The sequence below is a fragment of the Dicentrarchus labrax genome, unplaced genomic scaffold, assembly GCF_905237075.1.
Source record: "Dicentrarchus labrax unplaced genomic scaffold, dlabrax2021, whole genome shotgun sequence".
NCBI classification, from domain to species: domain Eukaryota; kingdom Metazoa; phylum Chordata; class Actinopteri; family Moronidae; genus Dicentrarchus; species Dicentrarchus labrax.
Genome location: NW_026136705.1, coordinates 12,537,711 through 12,550,753, shown reverse-complemented (window position 1 = coordinate 12,550,753; position 13,043 = coordinate 12,537,711). Strand labels below are relative to the sequence as shown.

At 39.8% G+C, this 13,043-nt stretch overlaps 1 protein-coding gene across 2 annotated transcripts; it reads left to right on the top strand.

Annotated features, from left to right (window-relative positions):
• The first annotated feature begins 3,293 nt into the window (after positions 1-3,293).
• LOC127364603 (uncharacterized) lies at positions 3,294-12,521 on the top strand. 2 transcript variants are annotated; one of them, XM_051402241.1, is made up of 5 exons: positions 3,294-3,726; positions 5,017-6,272; positions 6,483-8,415; positions 9,870-9,944; positions 11,807-12,521. In XM_051402241.1, the coding sequence occupies exons 2-5, from the start codon at positions 5,087-5,089 to the stop codon at positions 12,024-12,026; spliced, it is 3,414 nt and encodes a 1,137-aa protein (XP_051258201.1). In that variant the 5' UTR covers positions 3,294-3,726; positions 5,017-5,086; the 3' UTR covers positions 12,027-12,521. The 2 variants fall into 2 exon arrangements, with proteins under 2 accessions (XP_051258201.1, XP_051258200.1); XM_051402240.1 differs by having other exon boundaries at positions 5,017-8,415.
• Positions 12,522-13,043: the final 522 nt, after the last annotated feature.

The window sequence follows — 13,043 nt, the reverse complement described above, 5'->3', positions numbered from 1 at the left end:
CCATCTGCCTGTAGACTGGAGAAATCATTCATTCACGCCTCCCTTCCTCCATCTCTCCAGCAATACTGACACCTACTGATGAAAGCTAATACCGGCAACTGACCCACATTGTTCATATTCTATAACACAGGAAAATAATGTCTGATAAATGTTTTTTGCTGTAAAAAATAAAAAATACGTACAATAATTTGCAGACATGTTGTTGTATTTGCTTATTGTATAAGATTGGATGACACAAACTCTTACAACTTCACATTCTCTATTGTTTAGCTTCAAAATGAATTGAAAGTACAAATATCCCAATGAAACACAAAAAAGTAATTATTTATCTTAACATTCAATATTGACACAATTCAAGGATAACTTAGAGAAATTGGTCAGTGAATAGCCCCAAAAAGATCCTATAGGCCCTATTATCACTCATATCAGGCAGAAATTGTGGATAAGCAGTATATAGTTCTTCTTTACTTTCTGTACACTCAGTGATTTCTTTAAATATCTTTTCAGGGGTTCAATGGTCTTGAAAATTAAATGCATGAATAAAAAGAAAGAGATTTCTGTTTTGGGCAGTCGAAAATAACTCAAACTCCCAACTAAAATTGTACTAAAAAGCTTTGTTAGAGTATCTGTTTGATGTTCATCTGCCCCTTAGTGGCCATTTTTTAAAATGCAGCTTTAGATTAATGTAGAATCCTGCTCTTTCATTCAGCTCTTACATTACATATTATTGTTGTATCAAATGTATTTGAATCTGAATACACTAGTAATTGCACCAGCACCATCGCAAACACATATTCAACTAAACAATGAAAGTTGTTGGAAGTCAGTGATTTCCTTTATATTATATTAAAGTTAGGATTAGTTAGTATAATCACCTATATGGACAAAATCTCAGCAACTGCTTGGCCAATTTGGACAATATTGGTTGCTGAAATATTGTCCATATAGGTGATATGCTAATTAATGCTAACTATACTAATTGCCCAACATATGCTAATTAGAATCGAGCAGTGTCTATTTGCTGGGGAGCCATACTTTCTAACATAACACTTTGGGGTATTCAACATTTCCAGGTTTACAATGGGGCTCTTTTGGCTGGCAAATGTACTACTGACCTTGCATTATTACAGAGAACTAGTTCTGTAAAATATTGCTAGCTTTCACTAAAAAATCAATGTCTCGCTGTTGCAAAAACAAAGAAAATGGCAACTGTTTAAACCCTGATTCAATGTAGGTACGCAAACAAGTATTAGTATGCAGACAATTTCTGCCTTCCTCTTTGGTTATATATATTTTATCAGCTCCCTGGTGGCCCTTTTTAACTCATTATCAGCCCATTATCACCACTGGAACTGATGATACAGCACATTTATGGACTAGGGTCTGATGAAGAAGACTCTAAAAGTGAGAAATAAAATAAACACTACTAACATTTATACACTTCTCTGTAGTAGAACAAACTATTAGGATGAATAAATGCAAAACACACATAATTCTTACAGTGAGAGTAAAATTGTTGTGCCATATTATTAAGGCAAAATAGGCATTCTCACTGATACACTATTGTGTAATCACCTTGAGGCTATGGAACAGTTTTCTATTCACAAAGTCAGCCTCATGCTCCCCAGGGCTGTAGTGATGGAATAAGACTGCAATCTATTAAACTCTGCACACTCAGGAATCCTCAATTATGAACATATTTCAACAATGTAACTGTATATTTTATTAATTACTGATAACTGCTGTCAAATTTTGTAAACCGCCTGCTATTTGAGATGATCTTACAAGAAATGATACAGAAATGCTACACATTTATATTGTCTATTATGATAAACCACAAGAATATAAAGATACCCTCTATGTCTGCAGCTAGTATAGTGATATTAGAATGGACAACTGGAGTATACATTACCAGTTGGCTGAAAAGTAGGATGTTAATTAAGTGGACTCAATAAATCCACAAACTCCCAAGCATAGCTGTCACACTGTGGCTTAGTGGGGGATTTCAAAATAAGTAAGTAAAAAAATAGGGAAGTTTTTGATCATCAAGCTTGAGATCACTTTCTCTGACTTCATGTTAATTAGTCCTGATTGTCATTTTCACAATTCGTCATAATTGTTTATTCATTATTATTGTTTTTTTGATGGTAATTGGTTTTGATTGAAATGTTTAGGTATCATATTTTAATTAATTGGGCAAGAGAATGGATTGGTTTCACTTCATTTAAAGTTGCCTTTATCATCTGTGTCATACATTATTCTGCCTGCACCCCCCCTTTTGTCATTAGTTGCAATATTGTTCACTTTAATCATTGTTGGAAAGTGCTTAATGTGTTTAGCCAGTGAAGTAGGACTGGGGAGGCAAGTGGACAAAGTATACAAGGCTCTCATGTGAGGAAGGCCCAAACAGATAGTAGAATGCCTAGAATCCAGATTTTGGTGCTACACCCTTGTCTGTAGCAACCTATGATATGTGTGTGAGATTTATCCCCCAAAACAATGTTGGTCAGAGAATTTTCATAGTTAAATAGTTACATTTATAAAAACTGACCCTGCTTTCAATCTCAGAGCATCAAATACTTCCGAAACTAGCCTCAGATTTTATGTCCAAAGGTAATACAGTCACAATGTGAAAATAAATTGACATATTATAAATACTTTATAAATAAATGCATATTAATATTGTACACCTATTTAGTCGTGTATAAAATGTAACCAGCTCCATGCCTGTCCAGATAATATGTAACAGTATGACAGTGATTTTCTTAGTGCTGGTAATTGGAAGCATTTTGTTTAAGAGTAAAGACAGCAATAAAATCCATTTGTATGTAAATCTCACCAACTCATTGCCAATAAAGTGACTCCAGAGGGTACATACCTGTTTGAAATGAATGTGTCCTGATAGCAGTGATCTTGAGACACTGTAAATGTTCATGTTTAAAAATACAGCACAGAGCTGGGGGAAAATCATTGTCTCACTGTTATTATTTTTTTTTATTGCTTTGTCCAACTACTATTTGACTACTATTGTTGTCAGTGCATTTTCCTGCTTTTTAACTTGCATGGTAATTTACACACAGTCCCTACCCCACTGATGCAAGTCACTTCCTCTCTCTCTCTCTCTCTCTCTCTCTCTCTCTCTCTCTCTCTCTCTCTCTCTCTCGCTCTCTCTCTCTCTCGCTCTCTCTCTCTCTCTCTCTCTCCTCTCTCTCTCTCTTTCTCCACCCAGCTGTAGATCAGGATACATGAATGCTGGGAAGGAGGGTAGTGGCAGAAATAAGAGAGAGAGAGAGGGAGAGGGGGTGAGAGAGAGAGAGAGAGAGGAGGAGGAGGAGGAGGAGGAGAAGGAGGTAAAAAGGCAAGACATAGTAGGACAGAGTGTGTTGGAGGGCAGCATACTGTAGCATACTGCTGTGTTGTGATTATGGAGTGAGCATGGAGCAGCAGGACCAAAACAAGAGGAGAAGGGGATACAATGAGGACACAGCTTGGCTTTATGCCTGATCAATAAAAGGTAGATTAGTTCAGAATTTGAGCATTTGCAGACTGCCTGCAGACTCCTTTGAGTTTGAATTCTACCATCAAGGGGATTTAAGATATGAAGACAAAGTCACTCTAAACCTTGAGGACCCACGAGGACATAAAACAGAAAGCGGCAAACTAGCTCCTGACAATTTGGACTCAAGAAAACAAGACATCTTGCAGCAGGATCAAATAATCACTCAGGTATGCCTGCTAAACAGAATCACAAAAGCACATATTAGGTAGCAATTCTACTGAAGCAAGAAACAGCTCTTTTCTGTAGTCCTGATCATTTAAAAAGTGTGTGGCACTGCGAAAACATGTTTCTTTGTTTTTCTCCTGTATAGTAGGATTTAATGGTTTATTAACAGGGCAGGACAGTTGTCACTTAGCGTTAGATGGCGACAACAGACATAGGTCACATGACTGAGCTCAAGTAACACTGGATGACACGAGAGCCAAATTAATAGGTGACTAAATGTCCTTTTTGCAATTTTGACATCCCTGGATGGAGGCTGCTGGGGAGGATGAAGAGGAGGAAGGATTGAAGGGAGCCTTGTCAGAATGTGTTTGCATGAAATTTATGTCATAAATCAAAGCTTGCGAAGCAGCACATTCACACTCTGAATGTTTAGCATATAGTAATCAAATGCCTGCTCATATGCAGAAATCCCAACATTATCGCCCCGTTGTTGACTACTGAACTGTTGTTGCGTAAATCATTAAAATGACCTCCTGCACACAAGAGGAAACTGGCACATGTGAATTCATGGGTGCCATGGACACACACACACACACACACACACACACACACACACACACACACACACACACACACACACACACACACACACACACACACACACACACACACACACACACACACACACACACAAACTGCCACCTCTGTGAAAGGGTGTTCCACTTAAATGCACACAAAGCTTAATGAAGTCTATACTGTAGCATCAGTGTATACATTATGGCCTCTTTCCAAGGTGAGCTGAATGTGGAGGACAACAGAGTGGAAGCTGCTTGCTATGTCAAACATTTCAGTGAGAAAGGAGAGAGAGTTCACCACAGGAGCTATGTTTTGAATTTTATCCCACAAATAAATTATTCTTTTCGCTGTCAGACATTGAAAGGGGATCAGTGCAGTATGTTTGAAATGCTAATATAATATAGAACACTTGTTTTCATAGCAACAGCCTCCCCTTATTATCAGCATTAACAGATTGACAGTCCTATTTCATATCCCAGTCACACTCTGTCAGGAAAGTTTAAAAATGAGAGCATGATTCTCTTTTGTCTTATCTCAAATCTGCAATTGATTTTTGACAGCTCTAGTTATCCCTCATTACTGCAGTATTGAATCACTTCCTTGTCTCAGCTCTAGCTCTGTGCATTGTTTCAACTTGTCCTGCTTACTCATGGATTTCTTTCACATCACCATCTCAAATGCCTCTCACAGTAAACTTGTTCCTCTCTTACTTTTAGACGGATGTAATGGTGTGGAAACTCCGCAGCTCTCTTGACCTATCAGACTTTTGAGTGAGTCAGAGAAGGGATGGGGAGACGAGCGGCTGACCTGACAACTCCGGTTCCAGTTTTAGGTGTCCCTGCCCTGGTTGGAGTGCGTGGTTGGAGGACAACGGGAGGCGACAGAACCGGAGGAGCCTTGCTGCACACGTGGGGACCTCAGTGCAGCATTGGTGTTCAGACGTCCCCAGGGATAAGCAGACCACCTACCCAGCACAGTGTACAGCTAACTGATACACTCTCTACGCCATCAGATAACATTACTCTAACATCCAACAGCTATATTACCAAGGCAACTGAGTACAGGGAGATATTCCTGCTTACAAAGAGTGACAAGGAGAAAAGGGCTATTTTAAAACAGAGAAGTGGGGAATCCAAGACCAAAAAGGAAGTGACTTTCAAAGCACTTGGAGGTGAGGCCTCTAAGGATGTGACCTGCAGCCAGAGGAACACTAGTGGGACTTATTGCTATGCCAGGGCAATCAAGACCAACCCACACTTTGCAGGGAATGTAACAAATGTCAGGCCGAAGTTAAAATCTGCTACCCGCTACACCAACGGTAGCGTAGTTGATTCAGAGGCGATCGGCGGTATTAGCATTGATAACGATGAAGCAGAGCCTGTAAAGAGTGCAACCTCTCGTGGCAGAAGCCAGACCAGACTGCAAGGTCATTATGCAGAGCAGTCTGGGAAGACGCTGCTGTTATCTGCTACCCGACCTTTCGGTATGCCACAAAAAATATGCAGCCATTGCGGCGGGAGACAGTCTGTAACCACCGGAGTTGTCACTTCGGTCCAGAAGAACACTACTGCTGACGCCTGCCTTGGAGAGAAACCATTAAAGTCAGCCCTCACCTCACTGTCGACTACAGCGCATTTCGAGATGCCCCATATTGAGAGAAACATTAAACCAAGCCATCAAGAAATTTCTGAGAGCATCACAAACAGCGACAAAGGGACACACATTACAGTCAATCCACAACTGTTATATTTCAGCGAAGAACTAAAATATCAAAAAACACCCCATCCAGCGTGCCCAGTGCACTCTAGGGACAATTTGGTCACTTTGTCACAAACACATGCTGAAAGTGATGCAATCTCCACCCAATCCACAACCATCCTACATGCTAAAACCATCACCGTCACTAAAGCAACTATTGAAACAAGACAAAACGATTCCACTACAAAACCTTTCGCAAAACTTTTACAGGACGGTAAGATCCCCCGACCTACGAGTCTCATGTTGACTCCACAGATGGCCACAGCCACCCAACCAAACAACCCATATTCACATACTTACCCTAAGCACCTGAAAATACCACAACACAACTCTACACCACATAATGTGCCTCAAAATGTATGTGTATCTGTACATGCTACACCTGAAAATACTCTGTCACCACCTTGTCATTTGTACACTACAGCTGCTGGACATGGGAAGACATCCATCACCAACACGCACAAAACAACTACCTTTAATAATACACTGACGCCCACTGAAAGTATACCTGCAAAAGTTGCCAATGCTCAACATGGCACCCGGCGCTCAATGCTTACAACAAGAGTAAACATAGCAACAAATACAACTGCTAGCCCACAAGTGACCCCTAAATGTCCCACCTTACCACTGGCAGCCAAAGCATTAAACCGCATTCATAAGCCGCAAACAACTACAGAGCCCCCAAGTCCCCCACGTACTTCACCTAATCAGGAAAAGACGTCCTCAAAGGTCTCCCCAGGTAAAGCATCTTTTATTGCCACTGTAATGAACTCAGCTAGATTGCCCATCTTTGCTAAAACACCACCCACAACTACACCACATCCACCTCTCAGCAGTACTTTCCCACAGAGCACTTTGAATCGTAACTCTAATTCAGATCAAATTGCCCATATCAGCACTAAACATACATCTGTAGCTACACAAATTCACCTAATTCAACCTGACTACTCAAATTCTGAACCAACACTTCATGTTTCTACAGCAACTCCTAATGCAACAAAACCCCTAGACTCAAGGGCTAGGTTGCTTTCAAATGCAGCTCCCAGTTCCACATCTACAGGTAACAGCACTCTATACAAAAATTTTGCCTTCAGGAACTTCTCAATCAATCTGAAAAATTCAGCACCCACAACCACCTCGTCTTTATCTACATTGTCAGAAAACCAAAGGAATGTCTGTGCATCAGGTGCAACTTTACTTCAATCAGCAGACACTACACAACACAGAAAAGAACTCAGTCGTAACGAAGCGCACCACACAAATCAACCTGGTCACACACAAGCAACAGACTGCAGAACTCAAACCAATAACGAATCTGGTTTGTGCAGTGTTGTTTCAAATCAGGAAAACAACTCCAAAACAACTCCAGCTGCTTTATTTGAGCTGCTAAATGTGTCAAAAAATCATAACAGAGGCAGTGGTGCAAGCAATCCTAAATCAACCATTATTCCCAACACCGAATTGCATACTGATAAAGACAAACTCAATGGTAATCTAATCAATGAATTAGTTGTGTATGAGTCAAAAGACCGTGAAAATTCAAATCTATCACAGGTCACTAGCCTTCAGAATTACATTTCACTAATTAAGTCAAGCAGCTCTTGTCTGCAGGGTTGCATAAACACAGAACAACAAAGGCTTGCACATTATCAAGGATACACAGAAACAGAACATGAGGGACACTGTGCTACATGCCCACCAGTAAAAACAGCCCAGGAGATGAATTCAAATACAGAAAGGTTTGCCTTGGGAATATCAGTCAGGCATGCAAATATTAAATTTAAATCTGATGCAGATAAACAGGCACATCCCAACAACCCAACACCCTCTGTCATGGCACAAACAAACTGTGAACCCATTATATCATCCCTGGAAAATGCTAGTGCAAATGACGCTCCCATCACAGAATCCTCAGTCCACCAAAACTCTGATTCAAATACTTCACCACAAGCACACACAAGTCCAGAGCTTTCTTTCACTGCACCAGCCCCTTTTAACAGCAAAGGAGAGCTTTGTATGGACACAGGCCCTGAATGTAATTCCATATTGCCGTCATCAACAATGCACTTGGCATCCCTTCCCCGCCCCCAGTCCTGCGAGGCAGAGGCAATCGTCAGACCGGATTCAAAGTTTAGCCCTGCTCCCCCTCAGCCGTGCCCAGAGGACACCAGCCTGGCTCACGCCCACCCAGCTGATGCAGCCCTGTTGCTGCCTCCTTCCCCACAGTGCTGCAAATCAGCAGCCCTACAACAGAGGCTTGAGACTGTTGAGGCCAGCCTGGCAGCCAACAAGGACAGGATCACTACTCTGCTTAACATTATCCATGACCTGGAGACATGCCACACTCCCACCAGTGGGTAAGGGGATGTGTGTGTGTGTGTGTGTGTGTGTGTGTGTGTGTGTGTGTGTGTGTGTGTGTGTGTGTGTGTGTGTGTTTGTAAGTGTGGTAGGGCAGATGAAATGACTTCAGACATTTCACCTGCCCTACCAGCCTGTGGTAGTACTTCACTTGTGATAGAAATGCATTAATTATTCCACGATGCTTATTAAACATTAACTATGTCACCAAAGCGGTGGGGTCAGATATGATTTATCAATATACTCTATATTCAGTCCAATAACACGTATAGCTGTTTGCCAGAATTTGGTCCAGGGAATTACTTTAAAAGCCGTCCTGCAGTGCTGATCTTTGACTTTCCAGTGACTCATCACTTGCATTTACCAGAACCACTTAGTGATATTGTAATTCATCAGCAAAAACTGCAATCTAAAAGTTTTGTATGTGTGTTTGTGTAATTATATGTATGGTTTAGTGAAGAAACTACTAGTTACTGTGATGGCAATAACAAACCATTTGCAATAGCAAACCAGGTTCTTGGCTGTTTATACCTACTTATAGTTTATATCTGAGGACACACTGTATAGGGGAGACATATTTTTTTATTTATATATGAGGCACAGATATGTTTATTTCACACCCCATATCGTTGCAGAATAACAGAGTGACATATAATGGCAGTGCATATTTGTCACATATATGGTCATCCTGTCTGATACATCGAACAATATACGTATATAAAGCACTGCTTTCCCTCCAAAACATAATCTCAAAATGTAAAATAGATGAAGTTGATGTTTCTTTTAGATGCAGCAAATCATCGATTATTGACTTTCTGCTGACATTGAACTAGTATCCAAACTGGAAAAAAAAACCTGAACAAGAGGAAGCAATTATGATTTAGACCATTTATTACATATGAAGTAAGAAGTTGCACAAACACCTTTTAAAAGCGAACATACTGTTTAAATGTTACAAAGCTGGCTCTGTGGCCACTATGAATGTGCTATAAAACAGGGATCGTAGTGTGATGATGTGGAGCTTTAACATTGTTACAAGTTTGCAAACAGGCCTGTTAATGTGTGCCTGAGTGTGACAGAAACCTACTTGGGCATTTCAAGGGGGCACGTCTCAGAGAGATTTATTTAGCCATATAACTCTTCTGGGACAAATAACAGGAATTAAAAACCGCCTTCTGGCAATGTGTCTCTGTCAATCATTCTCATCCACTGTAGTGTGCTAATAAGTTGTGACTGCCTCTGAGGTCATGTTTCAGAATAACCAACTCCTAATAACCCACTGATGTCTGACATAATGCATGTTATACAGCTCATTGCTGCCAACAGCAGCCTGCATTAATATCAGACAGAGAGGATGAGTGGAGAGCATATTAACTTGTAAATCTGAAAGGACGAGAGTTTTGGAAGTTTTCCTTATTTACCGTATGCATTAATTTACTTTCTGTTATCCTAGTCGGCGATGCTACAAAACCGGACAGGATCTCAAAAACTGCTCAACCTGCCAGAAGACTGCTTGTATTGTCTACAGGTGAGATAATAGTGAAATTGACAATTTTGCCTGCATACAATGTTTGAACTGATAAGTGATGAGAGCAGCTCTATAATTCAGCTCTTGCCCAAATATAAAACTATGGTTGCAGAATATCATGAATATATAGTAGGACATTGCTTTGTGTTACTCCTTGGTGTTGATTAAAGGGTGGAGCAGAAAGTGTTCATTTAGATAAAGATGTCTGGACTTAAAACATTCCCACAAGAGCTATTTTCAAAAGGATATTAAGAAAACAATTAAAATGAAATCAATATTTTGGAACAACACTATGTTTGATAGGCTGCAAGTCCAACAAATTCAGGATTACTTTATTAAACATTTGGACATATGCAGCAGTGGGACCATATATCACTTCATTCAAGGACAATTTCAAAATGTAGGTTTTATTTAAAGTTTCCTTTGTGGATGAGACAGAATTCAACAAGGCTGAGTCCATTTCCCATTTCCAGTTGCCATGCAGCTCTCTGCCGGCCTGCAAACTTCACTTCACTGGAAATTAATGACTTACTGTATGGGCAGCTTACCAAATGAAAAGCTCTGTGCTGCTCATTTGTTTCTCGCTTAGAATACATAGGGAGATTACATTTTCCTCTCTGAGCAAACCATAAATCTTTTGAAACAACTGTCAAGTTTAAGCACTCACTTGATGTGACTCAATCTATTCACACAGCAGACTGATGGAGATTGAGATTGAGAAATTCAAGATAGCAAAGAGGAACAAGTCATGCCAAAGCATCCTGCATGGTTTGTTTATAATGATTTACAAAGATTATTGACTTTACTGAGGTTATTGTTAGAGTTGCTAATTTGCAGGTGATTTCATTTCATATAAAAATAAAATATTTTAGCAGATGAGGTGAGTTATAAGAAGCTGGGGAGTTTATCTACAGTAGCCCTACTGTATCTTAAAATGAGACATTTAGCATGTTTACACATTCTGCAGCAATTTTAAGAATCAGTTTAAATCCACCTTTGTGACGGGAACAATAATGAGGGTTGTTGGATATGTGCATGCATGGCAAAGGTGAAACTGTAATTCTCATGTAATTAAAGAAAGATAATGACAGATATTGTTTGAATGTAATCTGAGAAAAGTTCTTAATACATTATGTCTTGCCAATTTTCTTGCCAAAGATGTAGTGCATGAAGACTTATCATGCAATAGTGGTTAGCTCTAATATTCAAACTTTGGTCTTGGTTTGCACCCATTAGCTGAAATGTTGCATCAGTTAGAAGCAATAGAAAAATGGAAATGAAAAACAATTGTCCCAGAAATGTATGTGGAAAAGAGGCTAAGAGAGGCTGAGAAATCTGAGAAGTCTTCTCATCATCTTTTGGAAAAGAAATGCCTTGTGCTCTACAAAGCAAAACCTAAAACGGTCTTTATCTTGAAATATTCAAAACATTCCTCTTGATCCACTTATTTTCAAAACCCCTTTTGCATGACAAAAACATGTTATGTAAGTTGATCTGCTGACTGGTGTGTGTTGGCATCTGGTCCTTAAAGGCCAAGTGGAAGATAAGGATATTCGAACAAGACGTGTGCACCTTCAGAAAATACCCTGCCGGGTAATGTCTTCCTGCCGAAACCAATCAACCACTCTGAAATCTGACGAGCACGTAGCTTCCCACATGAGGAGCATCACACAAAGCAAGGGGGACTGTAGCTAAAAAAGCTTGATGCATAATAGAAAAAAAAATAGCTGTAATGCAGATCTGACACACCTAAGCATTCATTTGGTTTCTTCGGCAAGAGCTGAATTCTACAGATTCTGTATTGTGTCACATCTGTGTTTTTGGGGTTTTAGTAATTTTGAGCTGCATGTCTGTCTGTCCAGTGTGGAGTATGACTTCAGGCAGCAGGAAAGACGCTTCTTGGAGGTTCTGAATCATTCAGCGAGAGGAAATAATGCTTTCACCATGCACTTATCCCAGCCCCTCAACTTTAGCCTGCTCAGAAATGTCATCATTAAGAACTTAACAAAGTCAAAGGTGAAAAGCAAAAAGCTGTGCAAGACCCTGTTCAAATGGCTGCCCAGGAAAATCCAGCAAGTGTAGACCTCTCAACAATACCTGTGTTCTGTTTAATAGCCAGAAGCCTGTGTTACAAGTGACCAGCAGAGGCCTTTGCAGAGGACTCTTATTATTCCCTCCCTTCCCATAGAATGAGATTACTCTGAATTAGAGTAGAGTTCCACTCTCCTGCACATTGTCAAAGCTTATAAGCAGGATTTTGTACTCAGTTTTGACCCTGATCTTTGTGACCTTCAGCTAGTATCACCCATAAGGAATATTTATTTCACTTTGGAAAGTTAATGTTATTTTGTTGTCAACATGCCTGCTTTAAATGTATGGCTAACCACAGCCACATATTACTTCATTTTATTTTACATATGAGACTCTGTTCTCCATGCACTATTATGATTAATGCACTATGAGTTCCAGTTGATGTTACATTTCCCCTTCAATAGTCCCTTTGCCTGCTTCTCCTCACGTCTAAATGTGCAGTATATAATACGTTTTTGAATGGAATCCTTTTGAAATGCAAAAATAAATCAGTTTACTGACTGTTTATTTGTCTGTAAATCTGTTCAGTTGTCCTGAGGTTTGTTCAATTCCAAAGCCCAAACTTCCCTTTGTACACTTTATGAATGAAATAAAATAAATTTTCAGTTAAGACTTACAGCTTCAGTGCATCTAAACCTTCCCACAACTGCAAACTAGCCACGAGAGTGGGGAAAATAGAGAAACATTCATTATGCCTTTGCCAATTGTGCTGATGGTCTCCAAATCCCCAAACAATCTGAACTTCATAAAAGGTTTCTGAGTAAAACAATGACATGACGAAAGACTGCAATGAAGCGTGAGTCACAATCAAAATGTTCATGTGCACATGCATAAACCCATGAACACACTCATGGGGCACATGAAGAAAAAAGCAAACTACAGCAACATGAAACAAAACCTTGTGGATGGGCTAATAAATTATCAATGCAAGGGGAACAAGAGATTTAGAGAACTTTGGATAAAAGCTTCTGAGCAAGGAACGTATAAAACACTTTATAAGACTTTATT